The sequence below is a fragment of the Cajanus cajan genome, chromosome 9, assembly GCF_000230855.2.
Source record: "Cajanus cajan strain Asha chromosome 9, NIPB_CcT2T_4, whole genome shotgun sequence".
NCBI classification, from domain to species: Eukaryota; Viridiplantae; Streptophyta; class Magnoliopsida; order Fabales; family Fabaceae; genus Cajanus; species Cajanus cajan.
In genome coordinates this window covers 53,096,671-53,114,315 of record NC_138525.1, presented here as the reverse complement: position 1 = coordinate 53,114,315, position 17,645 = coordinate 53,096,671, and the positions used below count along the sequence as shown (strand labels likewise).

The 17,645-nt window shown below is 30.6% G+C and overlaps 1 protein-coding gene across 4 annotated transcripts; it reads left to right on the top strand.

The window, feature by feature from the left end:
- Positions 1-6,739: 6,739 nt before the first annotated feature.
- On the top strand, positions 6,740-16,851 carry LOC109814799 (DNA-directed RNA polymerase II protein). 4 transcript variants are annotated; one of them, XR_002241098.3, is made up of 14 exons: positions 6,740-7,083; positions 7,252-7,339; positions 7,918-8,051; positions 8,134-8,207; positions 8,331-8,402; positions 8,680-8,757; positions 12,227-12,351; positions 12,610-12,682; positions 13,246-13,307; positions 13,385-13,765; positions 14,716-14,818; positions 15,662-15,882; positions 16,315-16,439; positions 16,618-16,851. XR_002241098.3 is itself a non-coding variant. In XM_020379306.3 (13 exons), exons 1-12 carry the CDS (start codon positions 7,004-7,006, stop codon positions 15,851-15,853), a joined length of 1,428 nt encoding a protein of 475 aa, XP_020234895.1. In that variant the 5' UTR covers positions 6,741-7,003; the 3' UTR covers positions 15,854-15,882; positions 16,618-16,851. The 4 variants fall into 4 exon arrangements, 1 of the variants encoding a protein (XP_020234895.1); XR_002241097.3 differs by having other exon boundaries at positions 6,741-7,083; positions 7,952-8,051; XR_014429515.1 differs by having other exon boundaries at positions 6,741-7,083; positions 7,952-8,051; positions 16,279-16,439.
- The last annotated feature ends 794 nt before the right edge of the window (positions 16,852-17,645 follow it).

Below are 17,645 nucleotides of genomic sequence, written 5' to 3'. Positions count from 1 at the left end.
GATAAGTAAAAATATCTAATAGAAAAATAAATAATAAAAATAAATAAATCAATCAATTAACTTACCACTTTTTTTTATCCTACATTTTCTTGTTAATGGCAAAATTTTGAGAATTGCAAACAATTGAGTCAAAATATAATAAAGAAGGAGGACGTGCAAAAATTAAAACAAAGTGATGGAAGATGTAGTACATGTTAGTAATATGAAAACAAAGATGACTAAGATGATTGTATGGTAGTTTAACATATTATGCCTCAAACCTTTTAATTAATTCTCATAAGTAATAAATTGGATAAAAAAATTTAAATTATTGAATTCACATAAATTTGAGTTATAATTGTTTAATTTAATTTTGACAATAAACAAGTGGATTAAAAAACTTTAAAATTGTTGAACATGAAATATAAGAAATTTATAAAATTATAAAATTATAATTAAAAAACATGTAATAGAGCAATGAAGAATTTGAATTTAGATAATAAAAATAATAATAAGAAGAAGAATCAAAGATTGATTCACTAACTTTTTCTATGTAGAATTTCTTAATTTTCAATTCAATGTTGAAATTATACAGTTAATTCTACATCACATTATTATATTTAAACATTAATTTTTAGGAGATAAATTTTAGGTTGTTTAAGGAAAATCTCAATTTCTTGATAATTTTGGTTAAACAAACATGTATTAAGATCACAGATGAAAAGTTGACTCATAAAGTTTATCCTAATTCCTTAATAATAAATGTTATCATATCGTTTTATTTATGTTATAATTTTAAAAAGGGTTTCCTAATCTCAATAAAAAAATTTATAAAAATCATGCATAGGTTAATCAAGTCACAACAAGCATTAAAGTACAAGAAGAAAATGATTAACTAAATAACAACTTCATTGAATGAAAACCATTGAGAAAATTATATAATTTCAATAATTACCTCAATCTCATCGGCAAAGACTTATTCACTTATGACTAATGATTATATAATAGAAGAGAGACTTTTAAACAATTTGTATTACAAGAGTAACATCATACGAATTCTCTTTAATGATACATAGACCTCCTAGAAACCTTATTTTTATAATTTTTTCTAATGGATTTTTAGGTCAAACATACTCACTTAGAGTGACTCGCTTTGAGTGAGCTTATGTGTGCTCCAATATACTCTCTGTTTTGCCTCATTTAAAACTTTAATTTGGTTGCTCTAAATGAATTTCACTAATTCAAAGTGATTTTTCTATGTAGCTTGGAGCGATAGTTTCCTCTTTTCAATTTGTAACTTCCAATTTATTTTCGCCTTGCATTATAATTTAACAAATAAAACTATTAAAATAGTTAATGTTTAAACAATTAAATTCTAAAATAAAATTAACTCTTGACTAAGTATTTTGTGATAAAAAAGATTTATAAGTATAATATATATTAATAATTATCTAAATTAAATAAAAATTGTATACATATTTGACAATTATCATTTTTTAACCAAAACTTATAGTTAAATGTAAAAAAGTAGTTAAAAATAAATATTAGACACAAAAGATTATTTTCATCTCTAGGATACATTACCGCACATACAATCATTTGATGACAAAAAGATAAGTGGCATGAAAAAATATAACAAATTAGAAAATAAAATAGTCTGGTATTTACTCTACTAAAATTATTAATAGTCCCTTTACAACTAAACCTTTGATTTACATAACAACACAAACTTACATTTTCATGTGAAAAATTGACAATAATTTATACACACTAATCTAATAACTTTAGCCTGTCTGAAGAATACAATGAAAAATTCCTTATTCTTTTCTTAAAACCACAAATTCGTAAGCCACATGGCTCAGGTTTTTTTTTCTTCTTCCAAATGTTCTATTTCATTGCACAAAATTCAATGCCATACATTCTTGCAGCCCAATTTGTATTGTTGTTCATGCACGTAAAAAAATATAATACATTATTTTATGGTCATGCGAATAATAGAAACACATAATTTGAATGTTCAAATTACAAAATATATATTATACGACAAAAATCCTATTAATATGTTCAAATTACAAAATATATATTATACGACAAAAATCCTATTAGGTTTATAGAAGGAAGTGTACTTAAACTTTATTCATTTAATATTTATATTTTATATTAAGTTTTAACAATTAAATCATTAAATAATTTTTTAATATATAAATTAAATTGGAAAATTTTACTAAAAATTTGAAAATTATTTGATACTTTGTTATATAAATTTAAATTAATGTGTAAAATATTTTTATGAGTTTTTGTCAATTTAAATTAATGAAATAGAATATCAAATATTTTTTTTTAAGTTTGTAAATTTTATCTATGCATTAAAAAAATTTAATTTAACATTTGGATCATTAAAATTTAATATAAAACATGAATTATTGAGTAAAGTAAGTCTAGATAGACTTAGTCTAAGAGTAAATGAATTCCTCTTCATATTATATACAAGCTTAAATATAATTTTAGTCCCTCAAATTTATAATAATTTATTTTTGTTCTAAAATTTAAAAGCATTTTTTTAGTCATGTAATTTTTCAAATTTTAATTTTAATTTTTTTAGTAACCAATAGTGTATATGATAGTGAAAATTGATATAGTTATGCAACATTAACTAGTTTAATATTATATTTTTATTAATAGATTTTGTATGACAATATTTGATAATTAAGTATAAGGATTGAAATATTTTTATAAAAATTATAGAAACTAAAAAATTAATTTTAAATTTAAGAAATTAAAAATAAATTTGTTAAATTTAAATTAAAAATATATTTAAATTTTATTGCTATATACATATATTATATTGTTAGCTTGAATGTTCAAATTATAAAAACTACATTAGTCATAATTTTCGTGATTATAATAATTAAGTATTATAATATATATTAGGACTATCGATTAATTTGAATCGGTATGTATATTTTTATTATCAATTCGAATGTTCAAATCCTAAAAATTACATTGATTATAGTTTTTTTTAATTCTGTATTAAAATCTATATTAGTACTATCAATTAATTTAAATTGAAATGTGTAACAATCCACCATAGTTCCTAAGCTAAATGACACAACAACTAATTTAAAATCATATACTAAAATAAGTACAACATTGCATACCGTAATCATGCATATGTGTGTATGTATGTATGTATGTATGTATGTATGTATGTATGTATGTATGTATGTATGTACAAATAAGTTGTTAATCAAACAAATATAACTATCTACACAAAAATCCACCAACAATAGGTAGTCAACAAAACATCTAGCACTAATGCCACTATATGGCGTCCACAACAACACTTTAGCCCTATCCTTACCCTACTCTAATACCACATATGATCATCACAGTCCAAACCACATTAAAATGTGCAAGGGTAAGTTAGGAAAAAACAACACACACATACACACACACACACATATATATATATATATATATGTGTGTGTGTGTGTATGTGTGTGGGTGTGAGAGAGAGATGAGGGATCCATTTACTTTAAGAGTAAGTCTACAAAAACTTACTATGTTTAATAACTCATATTCTACATCAAATTTCAACGATCCAATCGTTAAAATTAAAGTTATTAATGCATAGATCAAATTTGCAAATTTTAAAAAAAATTAAAAACCATTTGATATTTTGTTTCATTAATTCAAATCAATGTATAAAATGATTTTATGATTTTCCGTTAATTTGAATTAATGAAATGAAGTATCAAATATTTTTCAATTTTTAAAAAAAATTGCAAACTTGATCTGTGCATTAAAAACTTTAAATTCAACGGTTGGATCATTGAGACTTGATGTAAAACATGTGTTATTGAACAGAGTAAGTTTAAGTAGACTTACTCCTAAAGTAAATGGATCTTTCTCTCTCTTTATATATATATATATATATATATATATATATATATATATATATATATATATATATATACATACAACGATGGAATATCACATTATCATTTCATCTTTGACAACACAACAACAAGCATCACAACATACAACACAGATCAACATAAGCCAACTTTGAATCAACACAACAATACACATGTCATCACAATTCAACACAACATATACTCAACACAACAATAATATGCGTCATCACACATTTTAACTAGGAGATCTCCTACAACACAAGATGAGCAGTTTAAGTGGCTTGATCCTACCGAATCGATAATATAGGGTGATCTTTTCGAGTTTGCTAGATCAACAACAAATTGGATATAAGTTCACAACATAGCAACTCAATTTCTTGGATGTCGCCACTTAAACAATGACGTATAGTCTAATGTTAAGATAGAGTGGGTAGGCTCGTACTCCAACTGTTCTATCTTAACATTAGACTATACGTCATTGTTTAAGTGGCGACATCCAAGAAATTGAGTTGCTACTTTCTGTGACTTATTTAAAAACTAAGTTATCGACTTCGTACTTTACTCGGTTGGTTAATTGTAATCAGTATAGTTCAACCTGACATATTGTGGTCACTTTCATACACATGTGTCTCGACCTTGCCAACACACGATACCAATAAAGTCTTAAAGGAAAGATAACACAATATCCACTTTAAGGGTCAACTTTCTAAGAAGGCTTTTTCAACAAACTAGACTCTCGGAGCACCACAACACAATATCCACACAATGGGATGTGCAACTTTTGAAAATATCTCCTCTAGTCATAAGTGATCAACATAGCTCAACAACACAACAACTCATTATAATTTTTAACACACAACTTTTCAACTCATATCACCATCATCACAACTCATTTACAACACTATGATCAACATGCATCTCAACAACACATCAACATTATTCATATAAAATTTTAACACAACTACACAACTTCACAACATACTACTCGATTCAACTTTCAACTTAACATCATGTCAACCTAAACAATATACATCTTTACAACATTAACATCTTAAGAAAACAACATCATAAATCAACTTAAGCAATACTAGAACAACTTACAACTTAATTATCTATCAACAACTAATACAACTTAACCAAATCACTTTTTGTGAAATGACAACCTTCACATAAAACAACTCATAGGGAGTTCTTCTACTTCTATCATGCTTATTCTTATCTCATATGAAAGACAAAAAAATTTTCTACAACTTTCATGAAGAACTAAGGTTATAATTTCATCCTTTATCATGTTAAAAATTGTAAAAATCGCAATAATTACCTAAATGTTGACAACTTAACTTTTATTCACTAAAAAGGTCATAACTGGAGTTTTAGACCTCCTTTTTAGGTGATTTTAATGCCATTTGAAAGTTAACATCTAAGGCTACAATTTTTATAAAGACAACAAAGCCTAATTCGAAAGGCAACTGATCCGCTCAGTGCCTTCAAAAGCGCTTAGCGCTTTGTCTCCAAAGACACCCTTGATTCGCGACCCCAAATTTGCTAAGCAGTCCCTAAACTCCTCAACAATTTGATGACAGAGACTACAACAATTTTTTTTTCACAATTTTGGCTCTCCACACATGAAACTCAGGCAAGCCTGACATGCAATAGTAGAAACAACACATATGCATCAAAAACAATTTATTTTTAGCCATAGAAACAATATGCAAAACCACAATTCAAAGAAATAATCACATTTTGACCTCACATCAAGAACATCAAAACCCCCAATATTCAACATGCAACCCCCTTGAATCCATCCCAACAACTAATTCTACCTTTAATTCATTCAACAGCCTAACGTCTCAATCAAAACTTGAAAATTCTAGCTTCCCTTACCTCAATTCTTAGCTCTACAAGGAGGAGGAAGAAAAAGAGAACAAAGAACTTTGAGATAAAAGAAGAAGAAGAGAATGGAGAAGACGACCCCTGCACACCACTGCTCGAAGTTCCCAACCCCGGAGCTTTTTTCCTTAACTTTTTAGTGATCAATTGTGGAAATGGTAAATAAGGAAGAGTTTAGGAGAAAATGTAATAGAACAGAGAAAATAGAAGAAAGAAGTCAATCATATCTTACAAAATGCATATTTATATTATTAGTTTGAATGTTGAAATCATATAAATCATATTATATTTATCATAATATATTTAATTACTATAATTATGTATTTTTATGAATGACATGAATTAAAATAAATTAAAAATTTGATGATATTTAAGAAGAAAAAAATTAATATATAACTTTTATGTAACACTCGTCTATGTGACAAAATCTTCTTCTATATTATATATAATATAATAGTTAAAAGATAATAGATAATTTTTTTTATAATATAATATAATAATAGTTAAAAAATAATAGATAAGTTTATTGTAATTTTCTTAATTACTATAACCATGTATTATAATTTTCACAATTACATGATTTATTATAAATTTAAATTATAATTTAAATTTAAATAAATTTTAAATATAATATAATTTATTATAAATTTAAATTATATAATAAATATTTATCTTGTATATTTTATAACTTAAAATATCAGTTATAATTTATATATAGAAGAATTATTTTATTATGTAATTTAATTTTTTAAGAAGTATTGTCAGAAAGATTGAAAAATATCTCATTTATAATTTAATAATTTAATAAATATAAAAAGAAACATTTATGTTTTTAAGCGGTCAATATTTATTTTAATGTATGATGTATGATACATATATTTTTAAAATTTTTAAATTCCTAAAACCAGATAAATCTTTCCCTTGTTGAGAGTTAATTAATAAAAAAAGGGATTATGATTTTATCTTATGATATTTTCAACGGAAAGAGGATTTGATCCTAAGATTACCAGCAGGTGGGTGGGCATTGCTTCCGCGATCATCTTCTTCATTCTGTTAGGGTTTTCCAAGTTTCACTTTCCCTTCGTTTCTTCCCACTCACCACATTTTCAATGCGTTTCCGAAACCGATAATTGACCCTATTCAACACAAAATCGCACTTCCTCCGTAGTTTTGTTTCGCTAACTCCCGAAATCGAAAGTTTCATCGACACACTGGAGATGGCCAGAAAAATCACTAACTGTGCCATATGCGAGAATTCGAATCAAGCTTCCATATGTTCTATATGTGTCAACTACAGGTATATGCTTTAATTAATTCATTATTGAATTACTTGATTAATTTCTGCTTTAGGTTTTGGAACTTCGTCAATCAAGCTCAACATGCTACCTATATAATTTTTTTTATTTATTAGTTTTCTTTTATTTGATTGATTGTTTTGATTTTGATGGTGTTTCTATCTTGGCAGGTTGAATGAGTATAATACTTCCTTAAAATCACTGAAGGACCGTCGAGATTCGTTGTACTCAAAATTGAGCGATGTTCTTGTTCGTAAGGTTTGAATTATGGCTTGACTTGTTACACTCATAAAACACATGTTCCTAACTAAGTTAAGGAAGTATTGAAAATGAATATGATCCTCTTTAAATTGTATTTTAAAGCGTGGAGTGCAACAAAATTTTTGAAGCTTAGGGTATGGATATATATAAACCATATATATATATGTAAAATGAAAAATAGTAAAATAAATGCATCAAGCAAGTAAAACATACCTAAAATTCAATTGTGGAAGTTAAGGGAAAATAATTCCCAAGTGTGCTGAATGTATTATACCTGTACTATGGCAGCCATATAGGAGCAGAGCTAGGTCAAAACTAATACCTATTCCTGCTCCCAACCCAACCTATTAAGTTACTCTCAAGGGGTTAAATAACATGGCTATGAAAAATTATTGTTGGTTATGCCTTTTACTTTGCATGCTTATGATACTACCTTTTTCTTTTCCTACGAATCTTAGGGCTGGTTTTTTATATTGCTTTTGGCCTTCTATTTAGCTTGTAATTTCCCATTAAGTGCTAGTGTGCTCTACATTATATTTTTGCAATGCACCTTATGACATTGGTATTCTATTCAGTTCAAGTAATTCTTTTGCGTGTAATGTCGATAAGGGAAAGGGAGATGATCAAGCAAATTGGAGGATGCTTCAACATGAAAAGCTTGCAAGGTTGAAGGAGAAGCTTCTTCATAGTAAAGAACAAGTTACTCAAGGTTGGAAACTTTCATATACCAACATGAATTCTGTAGATGCAAATTTCACTCTTTGAACCTAAAATAGTGAGTAATATTACAGGAAGAGCTAAGATAGAGACTATGTCTGCGGATCTGAAAATTAAATATGGGTTGCTTGAATCTGCCCATTCTACGGTATTTTGGTTACTGTTTTTGACATTACCGTGCTAATGCTATTGCTATGGTTATGACTATTACTGGTCAAGTTTAATTTGAATGTATATGAAGATGCTGAATGATTTATTTTACTCTTTGCAGTTGGAAAAGAATCGAGTGGAACAATTGGAGAAGTTCTACCCTAATCTTATATGCACCCAGAGCTTAGGGCATGTGAGCACTGTTTGTTTATTTTACTTCCAATATTTGTATATTGTTTTTGTGTGTTATTATATTCTAAGACCGGATTTTCCACATAAAACATTATGATATAAAAATGAGTATTTAAAACCAGTCTGCATTTCTGCATTCCCTTAATGTTCATTGTTCAATCACATGTCAAGGTTGAAAGTTTATATTCCTTTGTTGCTTTCTTTCTAAGATCATATATGGAATATCCATTGTTTCTTCTAGGAACCTCAAAATTTATCCTTATATTTTTATTTTGCAGGTGGCGATTACCTCTGAGCGTCTTCATAAACAGTCTGTGGTCATAAAACAGATTTGCAAGTTGTTCCCTCAACGCCGGGTAAAAAACTGATGATCAATTTTCTGTTGGTTTATCTCAATAACTATGTGATTTATGAAGTTCAATTTCCAATTGAGATTCTCAGAATATTGTGCTTACTACTGCCTCTAGGGATAGAATGTAATGGGATTTGAATTCTTTACAGTAATCATGTGTGTTGTAAATTTGTAATAGATAATTGCATTGGTAGCTCACGATTTGTCCTTCAAACATTTTTTATACCAATTCCTTCTTGTCACTTTAAGGCAATCAGTGGAATCACTCTGGAAGATAGTGTATCACTGACCTCCTTCCATCACTCGACTGCTCTTAGTCCATCATTGATCTCTGTTCCTCTTTGTCATTGATCTTCATAGTTCACCTCTGTTTTTTGTGGATCTTTTACTTCTGTGTTTGACTTTGACCTTTTGGTTTTTGTCCCATGATTCTTGCTTCTGCTGCCCAAAAAAATATATTTTTTCTTTCATATCATTGTAGACCTGGTTCTTCTCTGTTTGTGTTTTACTCTGTGAAAATGTTCCTTTGTGTGTGACTTTATGCATTTTTAATTTAAGTTTATATCATGAATCAAATATTAGTAGTGATTTAACGGTTTCGTATTTTTTGCATATCTTATTTTATATGCGCATGCTCACATGCGTGTGTATGTTAAAATAGAGTTTTTTATTTAGATAGGATCTTGTTAGCAATATCAATTGGATTCTAAAAGAAAAGAATAAAACACTCAACACACAAACAACGATTTAACGATGTTCAGCAATGTGTCTATGTCCTCGGAAGCAAAGTGACTGTATTTCTATTATTATTATTTAAAAATAGGGTTATATCAAATATATATAAACTATGAGGGCATAACCATGCACCTCCAACCCAATTAGTTTGTAACTCAACACAATAGACGACCCAAATCCAATGTGCTCCACTCTAGCATTTGTGAGCCCATTCTTAATTATGAGCCATGCATAATCATGCACATTGCACAATAATCTCCACCTTGGCAAATATCAAGCCCCTTGGGAGATAACAACAAAAATCTCTCATATGCTTCTTGGGTTGGGGTTTACATTTGTCTTTAGCAGTGAGAAATGTTTAACAAGTCCAAGCAACATTTGAATTTGTCAGTGATTACTGGCTTGGTTAACATATTAGTTGCATTCTTAGAAGTATGAACCTTCTTAAGCAATATCTGATTAGATGTAAACAATTCCTTGATTTTATGGAACCTTACATCAATATGCTTAGTTTTAGCATGGTACAACAGGTTCTTTGCCAGGTAGATAGCACTTTGGTTATCATAGTGCCATTGAACTCTACCTTGCTTAATGCCCAACTCTTTTACTAGCTCTGTAAACTACTAGGCCTTTTTACTAACCTTTGCTATTGCCATGTAATGTGCTTTGGTTGTGGAGATTTCCACAATTGAGTAAAATGTTGATTTCCAACAAATAGGTCCTCTTATAAGAGTAAAAAATACCTTGTCGTAGACCTCCTGTCATCCAACAAATTCCACAACTGAAGGATCATCTTGCTGATTGCCAACATAATACCATGACCTATTGTGCCTTTTAGGAACTTAAAGATCTACTTTACTGCTTCCTAATGTCGCTTACATGGCTTGGCTTGGACATGAACTTATAGACTTGCTTACAACATGTGCCAAATTTGGTCCAGTGCAAACCATAACATACATCAAGCAATCAACTGCACTGGCATAGGGAACCTTTGACATATACTTCATTTCTACATCTTTCTTTGGGCACTATTCCCAAGAAAGTTTGAAGTGATTCGCTAATGGAATACTCATTGACTTAGCATTGCTCATGCCAAATTTATCCAAAACCTTCTCAACATAGCTTTGTTGTGAGAGTCAGAGTCTCTTTGATTTCCTCTCCATGTGAATATTCATCCCAAGAATCTTCTTGGCCGAACTTAAGTCCTTCATGTCAAACTCCTAGGCCAACATGGTTTTTACTCATTAACATGACACCAATGGTTAGCAACAATCAACATATCATCAACATATAGTAGCAGAAAAATAAAAGAACCATCATCAAGACTCTTCACATAAACACAATAATCATACAACGCTTATAGCTGATGCGAAGCATATAGGAAGCAAATCGTTCATACCATTGCCTTGGAGGCTATTTTAAACCATACAAAGATCGCTTCAATTTACAAACCAATCGACCTTGTTCAGTTTCACTGAATCCCTCTGGCTGTTCCATGTGAATTTGCTGTTCTAGATCATCATGAAGAAAAGTTGTCTTTATATCCATATGCTCCAAATGCATATCACGCTAGCTACCAAGGCTAACACTGCCATGATAGAAGTATGCCTTATGATTGGAGAGAAAATCTCATCATAGTCAAACCCCTGCTGTTGTGAATACTACCTTGCTACAAGACGATCCTTGAACTTTTCCCCTTCTTTTCTTGATACTGCAGGTTTCCTCTTGAACACTCATTTGGATCCAATGGTTCGTTTGTCCTCAAGAATCTCAACTAACTCCCATGTTTTGTTCTTATGTAAAGACTCCATCTCCTCCGTCATGGCACCCATCCATTTATCCTTCTCTTGACTTTTTAATTTTTATAGCCTCTTGAAAGTTAGATGAATCTACTAAACTGGTGAGAAGTGCAAAAGAAACTAGATCTTCAAAGCCATACCTGGTAGGTGGCTTAATTGTACGATGCTCCCTATCTTTGACAAGAGTGTACTACTACTACTCCCCAAAGCTATCTAGATCACTAATGTTTGTTTAGGTCTTGGAAATATTTAACGTATAAATTAAGTTACATTTCTATTTTTATATGTATATTATTAATTATATGTATTATAATTATTTAATATATATATATATATATATATATATATATATATATATAAATTAGAATAGCAGTATCCCGCAATCCCATTTTTGGAGTCGGCTGCTCCACACTGCTATCTGGGTGGATTAATAACTATGCTTCTCCCCTTCAGATCCTTAGTATCTTGATTATAACTACCTGCATAATTCCTTTTTCTTGCATATTACAAGTCCTAAATTGTTATTTAGAAATATCTCAAGAAAAATGATTTCATGCTTTACAAATTGTTTGCCTTTTTGAGATTTTTTTAAAATTTTATTTCTTCTTTTATATGTATTTGCTCAAGGAAGTGGTAGTAATAATACTAAACATTATTGAGATTAGTGTTTTGACTGAGGAAAATAAAGATTTGAATGATTTGTTGATGTGCTTAAAATTTAAGAAAAATAAAATTCCCTTTGGGAGAAACATGAGAGATACAAGACAACTATTTTCTTTATTGGTGAGTTTTTTTTTTGTCCGAAGTAATTTATTGTTTCACAATCATTTTCTACCACTGTATGATGTCATAAGAATGAAGTCAATTATAGTGTCATACTGCTCTGTTATTACACCCCTCCCAAACATGTCTATGATGCTCATGTTCTTCTCATTTCAGGTGGTCATAGAAGAAGAGAGAAGGGATGGTTGCAGTGGTCATTATGATCAAATTTGCAATGCACGATTACCCAGAGCTCTTGATCCCCACTCCGTTCCATCAGAAGAGCTTTCTGCTTCTTTGGGGTGGGCATTTTTTTTCCTTTTGTCTGAGGTCTTATGTGCATACAAAGTGCATTTTTGCAAGTGAAATGCCTATGTAGACAACACTTCATTTTATTCTGAAAATAGTATTAAATGTTCATGTCAATGTTTGTAAGTACATATTTCAAATCCTTTTTTCAGTTAGTTCATCCAGTGGTAAAAAATTCTAATTGTTATAGAAATTTGAATATTCTTGTTATATAGTAACCACTTATTTTCATGTTTGTATTTGCAAAGCAGATACATGGTGCAACTTCTAAATCTTATTGTTCACAACTTGGCTGCCCCAGCACTTCATAACTCAGGTTTTGCGGTAAGCATCGTGACAGTGTCTATGCGATTGAGTAATGTTTCCTTGAAGACCATGGTTTATAACATTCAAAATATTCAGGTCAAGCATGCCCATGGTTATCTTGGCTATCATCATTAGATGGCTGTTGAATGTTAAAATAGCATTAAAATTCACATGTTGAATGTTGATACAATTTTAACTTGAGGAGTGCTAGTAAAACACTCCTAACACACTCTACTTTTGGTTAAATATATTGTAAAATACCTCATCATGAGTGAAGCTCATTAAACAAGTTATGTTCACAAAATTTTGTGATTTTCAATAATTTATAATCAATAATAGTGTGTTTCGAGCATTTTTCATATCTATCCACATAAAATTATTCCTTTGTGGATCCCTATGCTGTCTATTTGGTGCTAGTATTATCATTTACTTTTTCATATCTATTTTTGATGGCTTACCCATCCATCTATATAGGCTTAATGGTACACTTTCTGTGTATTTTTTTTTTCATCTCTGGTCTGGAAGATATTATAGTAAATTTGCAATTGCAATGAATATTTTATTTTTTAATTTCACCTCAGGGTTCTTGCTCTCGGATATGGCAACGCGATTCTTATTGGGATGCACGTCCTTCCTCAAGGAGGTATTTTGGCTGAAATTATATTTGCATGGTTTATCAGGAAATAACTACATTAACCCGATATACTTTCTTGTTTTCAGCAATGAATATCCCCTTTTTATACCTCGCCAAAATTATTGCTCTACTAGTGGAGAAAACTCATGGTCTGATAGAAGCTCAAGCAATTTTGGAGTTGCTTCAATGGAATCTGAGAGGAGGCATCACCTAGATTCATCTGGGAGTTCTAGCTTTAACTATTCTTTAGCGTCTTCACATTCTGTTCAAACACACAAGGATTTGCAGAAGGGAATTTCACTTTTAAAGAAAAGTGTAGCATGCATCACTGCTTACTGTTACAACTCCCTATGTTTGGATGTCCCTTCTGAGGCATCTACATTTGAGGCATTTTCAAAGTTATTGGCTACACTCTCATCATCCAAGGAAGTTCGATCTGTGTTTTCCTTGAAAATGGCTCGCTCTAGGTATTGTTATATTTATTTCTTGTGCCATAAAATGGATATATTCATGATTCTTTATGCACATTGTACAAATTTTGCTAAATGTTTACAAATTAACCTTATTCTGACATCATTCTAATGTCTTAAGAAGCATCAGACAAATGCCTGATCACACTAGGTGAGGTCAATTACATGGATCACATGACATCGTTTGTCCTGGTTAAAGGCCAAATCTTTTGATATATTATTTACCATGAGATTGCTCGTAAAAACTTCCTCCAATGTTCTTCTTGGTCTCCCTCTCCTCCTTTTTCATGAGACTAAAAATTATGCAATCTAAATTCCTTATGAGTGCTTCCAATGACCTTTGCATGTGTCTAAACCACCTTAACTGATTTTCTGTCAATTTTCCAACAATAGGTGCTACACGCCAATATCTCCTCTCAATGCAATCATTTTGTGTACGAGGAGATAATTATTCTGTTAAATTGTGTAACTACGTAAAACATGTCTTAATTATCTCTTTACAACCTGTATTCTATAAAAATATGTGTAGTTGTTTACTTGTTGTCCTGCACCCAAGTGATCTAGGCTGCAGCTTCTAACACCTCTTCTAGCTCTGCTTTTTTTACAAGAAATTATGAAAAGGATAGTTTTATCTGATGTTTCAGGAGATGCACTTGGTTATGTTAAATTGTTTTTGAATATCCTTGGTATCTAAATTGTTTCTCTTCCCTTTGTACGTCTAACTTCCCTTGCTATTGAAACTGGTTATCAGAAGAACCATGTAACTTGGGCCTCTGAACCAGATAATTGATTTTTTTTTTTTTGGGAAGGCTTCTCCCTTTTGAGTAAAATGGTTTCTGTGTGCAGTAGCATTATGATTTTCACCCAAAGTTTGCTGTAACATCCACTTGTATAACATGCAGATAGTATTGTGCATGAAATTATTTCTCCTTTTTCATTTGATTCAGGACTTGCAAGCAAGTTCAACAATTGAACAAATCTATATGGAATATGAATTCTGCTATTTCGTCAACTACTTTGCTGGAAAGTGCACATTCTATGCCCACAACGGTAAGGTTCTCTCTCACTTCTAATTTGGAAGAAAATGCTGGCAGTGTGAAATTTTTTTCATTACTGTAATACTTCAATATTCACCGAATACAAGTTTGTTCCAAGTTAACATATAAAGCCCTTTTAGAGATCTGCATATGTGTTCTAGTTACACCCTCTTTTAAAAGGCTTATGTAAAGCAGAATCAAGCAGGCTGCAGTTTGCTCTCTTCCTGGACTTGCATATTAATATTTGTCTGTTAATTTAACCACCATTATGTTTTAATCTTTGCAAGCATTCTTTTTTTTCCCATCTTGTGGTGGAATGCTGATTTGGAAGTTCTATAATTATGTACATTTGGAACCGAAATAGAAAAGTAAATTGAATGGAAAGAACACAAAATAGGAGAGATCTCTCCTCCAAGGGTTTTTTCCCTTCACAAAAAGCAGAGCTCAATTCTCAAATCATACCAGTCTGAATGAATCATTTCCCCTACATTTCTCTACTTTTTTACCTCACTCACACTCTTACTATGTAACTAATATCCTATCTGTCTTAACTAACTTCCTACATTCTAAAAGTATGCCTTCGTTAAATTCACTTCTATTTGGTTTGTGTGGAGCAGGACTATATGTACAACAGTTAAATCACCGTCCCTAAAATAGGGCATCTGTACGCAAAAATAATACTTGCAACTTACGATACTTAGTTTTACTTGAATACCGAGGATCTGTGTCCATTTTCCAGTATAACTTATCATTTTCCAGTAATGGGAATTTTCATTTTTACTATCATTGTCCATTGGTGAAGTTTGGATATTTGTTAATCACAAATGGATTTTATACTTTTCTTTTTTTTTTGCAGAGAATTGAAAATTATCTGCCAAGTTCTACTGCTAGTTTTCTTTACGCCACTGATTTATCTGACGGCAAAAATGAGTGCCTAATTGAAGGGTGGGATATTGTTGAGCATCCCACTTTTCCTCCCCCACCATCGCAAAGTGAGGATGTTGAGCACTGGACTCGAGCCATGTTCATAGATGCTAAAAGGAAGTGATCTTCATCTGCAACAGACTTCCAGTTTCTGTATGACCCCTTTCAACTAATTTTTATTTTCAGAGTTGTTAACAAGAATTCACCCATTGATATGGGCTTAGTAATCCTACCTTTACAAAGTGCATGTTTGGTAAACACTTTTCGAAAAATAATCACTTCATTTTATTTTTCGTTCAATAACTCTCTTTGGAAGCTTTTGATTGAAAGCTTTTTTGTCCCCAAAATAAACTAATTTAAACACGTGCTAAGCAGCACTAATTTGGGTTCCAAGTGTTAATTTGGTTATAGAATATGGTTATTGGTTATGGAACTAACTGTTACTGCTTTATGCTTCTCGTTAACTACCCCATCCTGTTTTTTCTTTTTGGGGTAATTTTCTTGTGATTAATTTGCTTAATGTGCATGAAAGAATTGATATATTGCAAGGATGCAACTGAACTGATTCAAGTTTAACTTCGAAAGGTTCAACACTGGTGGATTCAAATTAATAAAAAGATTGATCTTGGCCTGAGTTTTATCTGCACATGCACCTGAGCCATTTGATTAAATTTTTGAACTGAAGAAAGCTGCCAGCTTATGTTTTACCAGTATGTATCATAATTCTGAAGTCTTAACATTCATAATTGGAGACAATTAGCTTTAGCATTCAACCATTCAACATTGTACCTTATTCTAGTAGTTCTTTCTTATTTTTAAGTGTGACAATAAAAGCTTATATTTAGTTTTTCTAATCCTGGCTGATTGGAATTTTTTTGCACTTGTCAGGTTGAAGAAAATGATGTTTTCCCCTTCCAGGTAGCAGGGAGCGAAAGCCAACATTAGATTCTTCAGGGATTAATTTGTAAACTAATTGGAATATTATCGTTCCCCTCTTTTTTGTAAATATAGATTATAGACTAATGATAATTGTGTAAATATTTATAGGCAATGTTCATTGAATTCTTAAACGCGCCAACATCTCATCAATAATAACTGATTCAATCTGTATTCAGTGCTTCATTATTTGACTGGAGTTTGACTCCTGACTAGTTTAACTGTATGTGTTGAAGCTGACTTGCAATCAGATTCACCAGATCTAAGCAAGGATGCAGATACCATCTATCAAATGTGTAGTAGGCTAGTAATTAGATGATTTGAGCTTCCCATTTTAATTTCAGATATGAATGCGTTGTGGACTATAGTCTTAACATGTTAACAAGGAATACTCTTTCTAAGGGAAAAGGCTTTAATGCTATTGGTTTTTGAAAATGAATAGAAACTAGAATTAGTGATTGCCTAGGAATTTCTTCTACGATACTATTTTCAAAAGTAATGATTTTACATATTTCTAGGCGATTGAACAATTGTTTGGCTTAGCAAAATCCAAGATTACTGATGCACCCTAAAGCGAAATATCTTCTTTTGCTAAAATTTCATAGTATAACTTTAACTATTTTGTTAAAATTGTGTTTATTATTCTATAGATATTCATAAATTTTGCTAGATAGTAAATAATTAAAGGATATAAAGGAGAATGACAAAATTCTATGGCGAACTTAATTTTACTATTAGATCCGTCAGCTGCCTACCTCCATGTGTATATAACTGTATGGCAAATTTCATAATCCTTTTGGCATGAAGGAGAGTATAAGTAAAAAATAATATTTAGAATCGTAGTTAAATCGCATTCTCAGTATCAAATTGTCCTTTCTAATATGATACACTTACAACTTCAAATTCTAAATTAAGCAAGGATGACCCTAAATTATCCTATCTTGCCTTTGAAAATGATCTATTCTCTTTATCGAAGTATG

Excerpts from the sequence above, each read along its gene's own strand:
- LOC109814799 (XM_020379306.3), top strand. The coding sequence starts at position 7,004 with ATGGCCAGAAAAATCACTAACTGTGCCATATGCGAGAATTCGAATCAA. Across the intron at positions 8,403-8,679 it reads GCACCCAGAGCTTAGGGCAT|GTGGCGATTACCTCTGAGCG; the intron begins GTGAGCACTGTT and ends TTTATTTTGCAG. Across the intron at positions 12,683-13,245 it reads TTCATAACTCAGGTTTTGCG|GGTTCTTGCTCTCGGATATG; the intron begins GTAAGCATCGTG and ends ATTTCACCTCAG.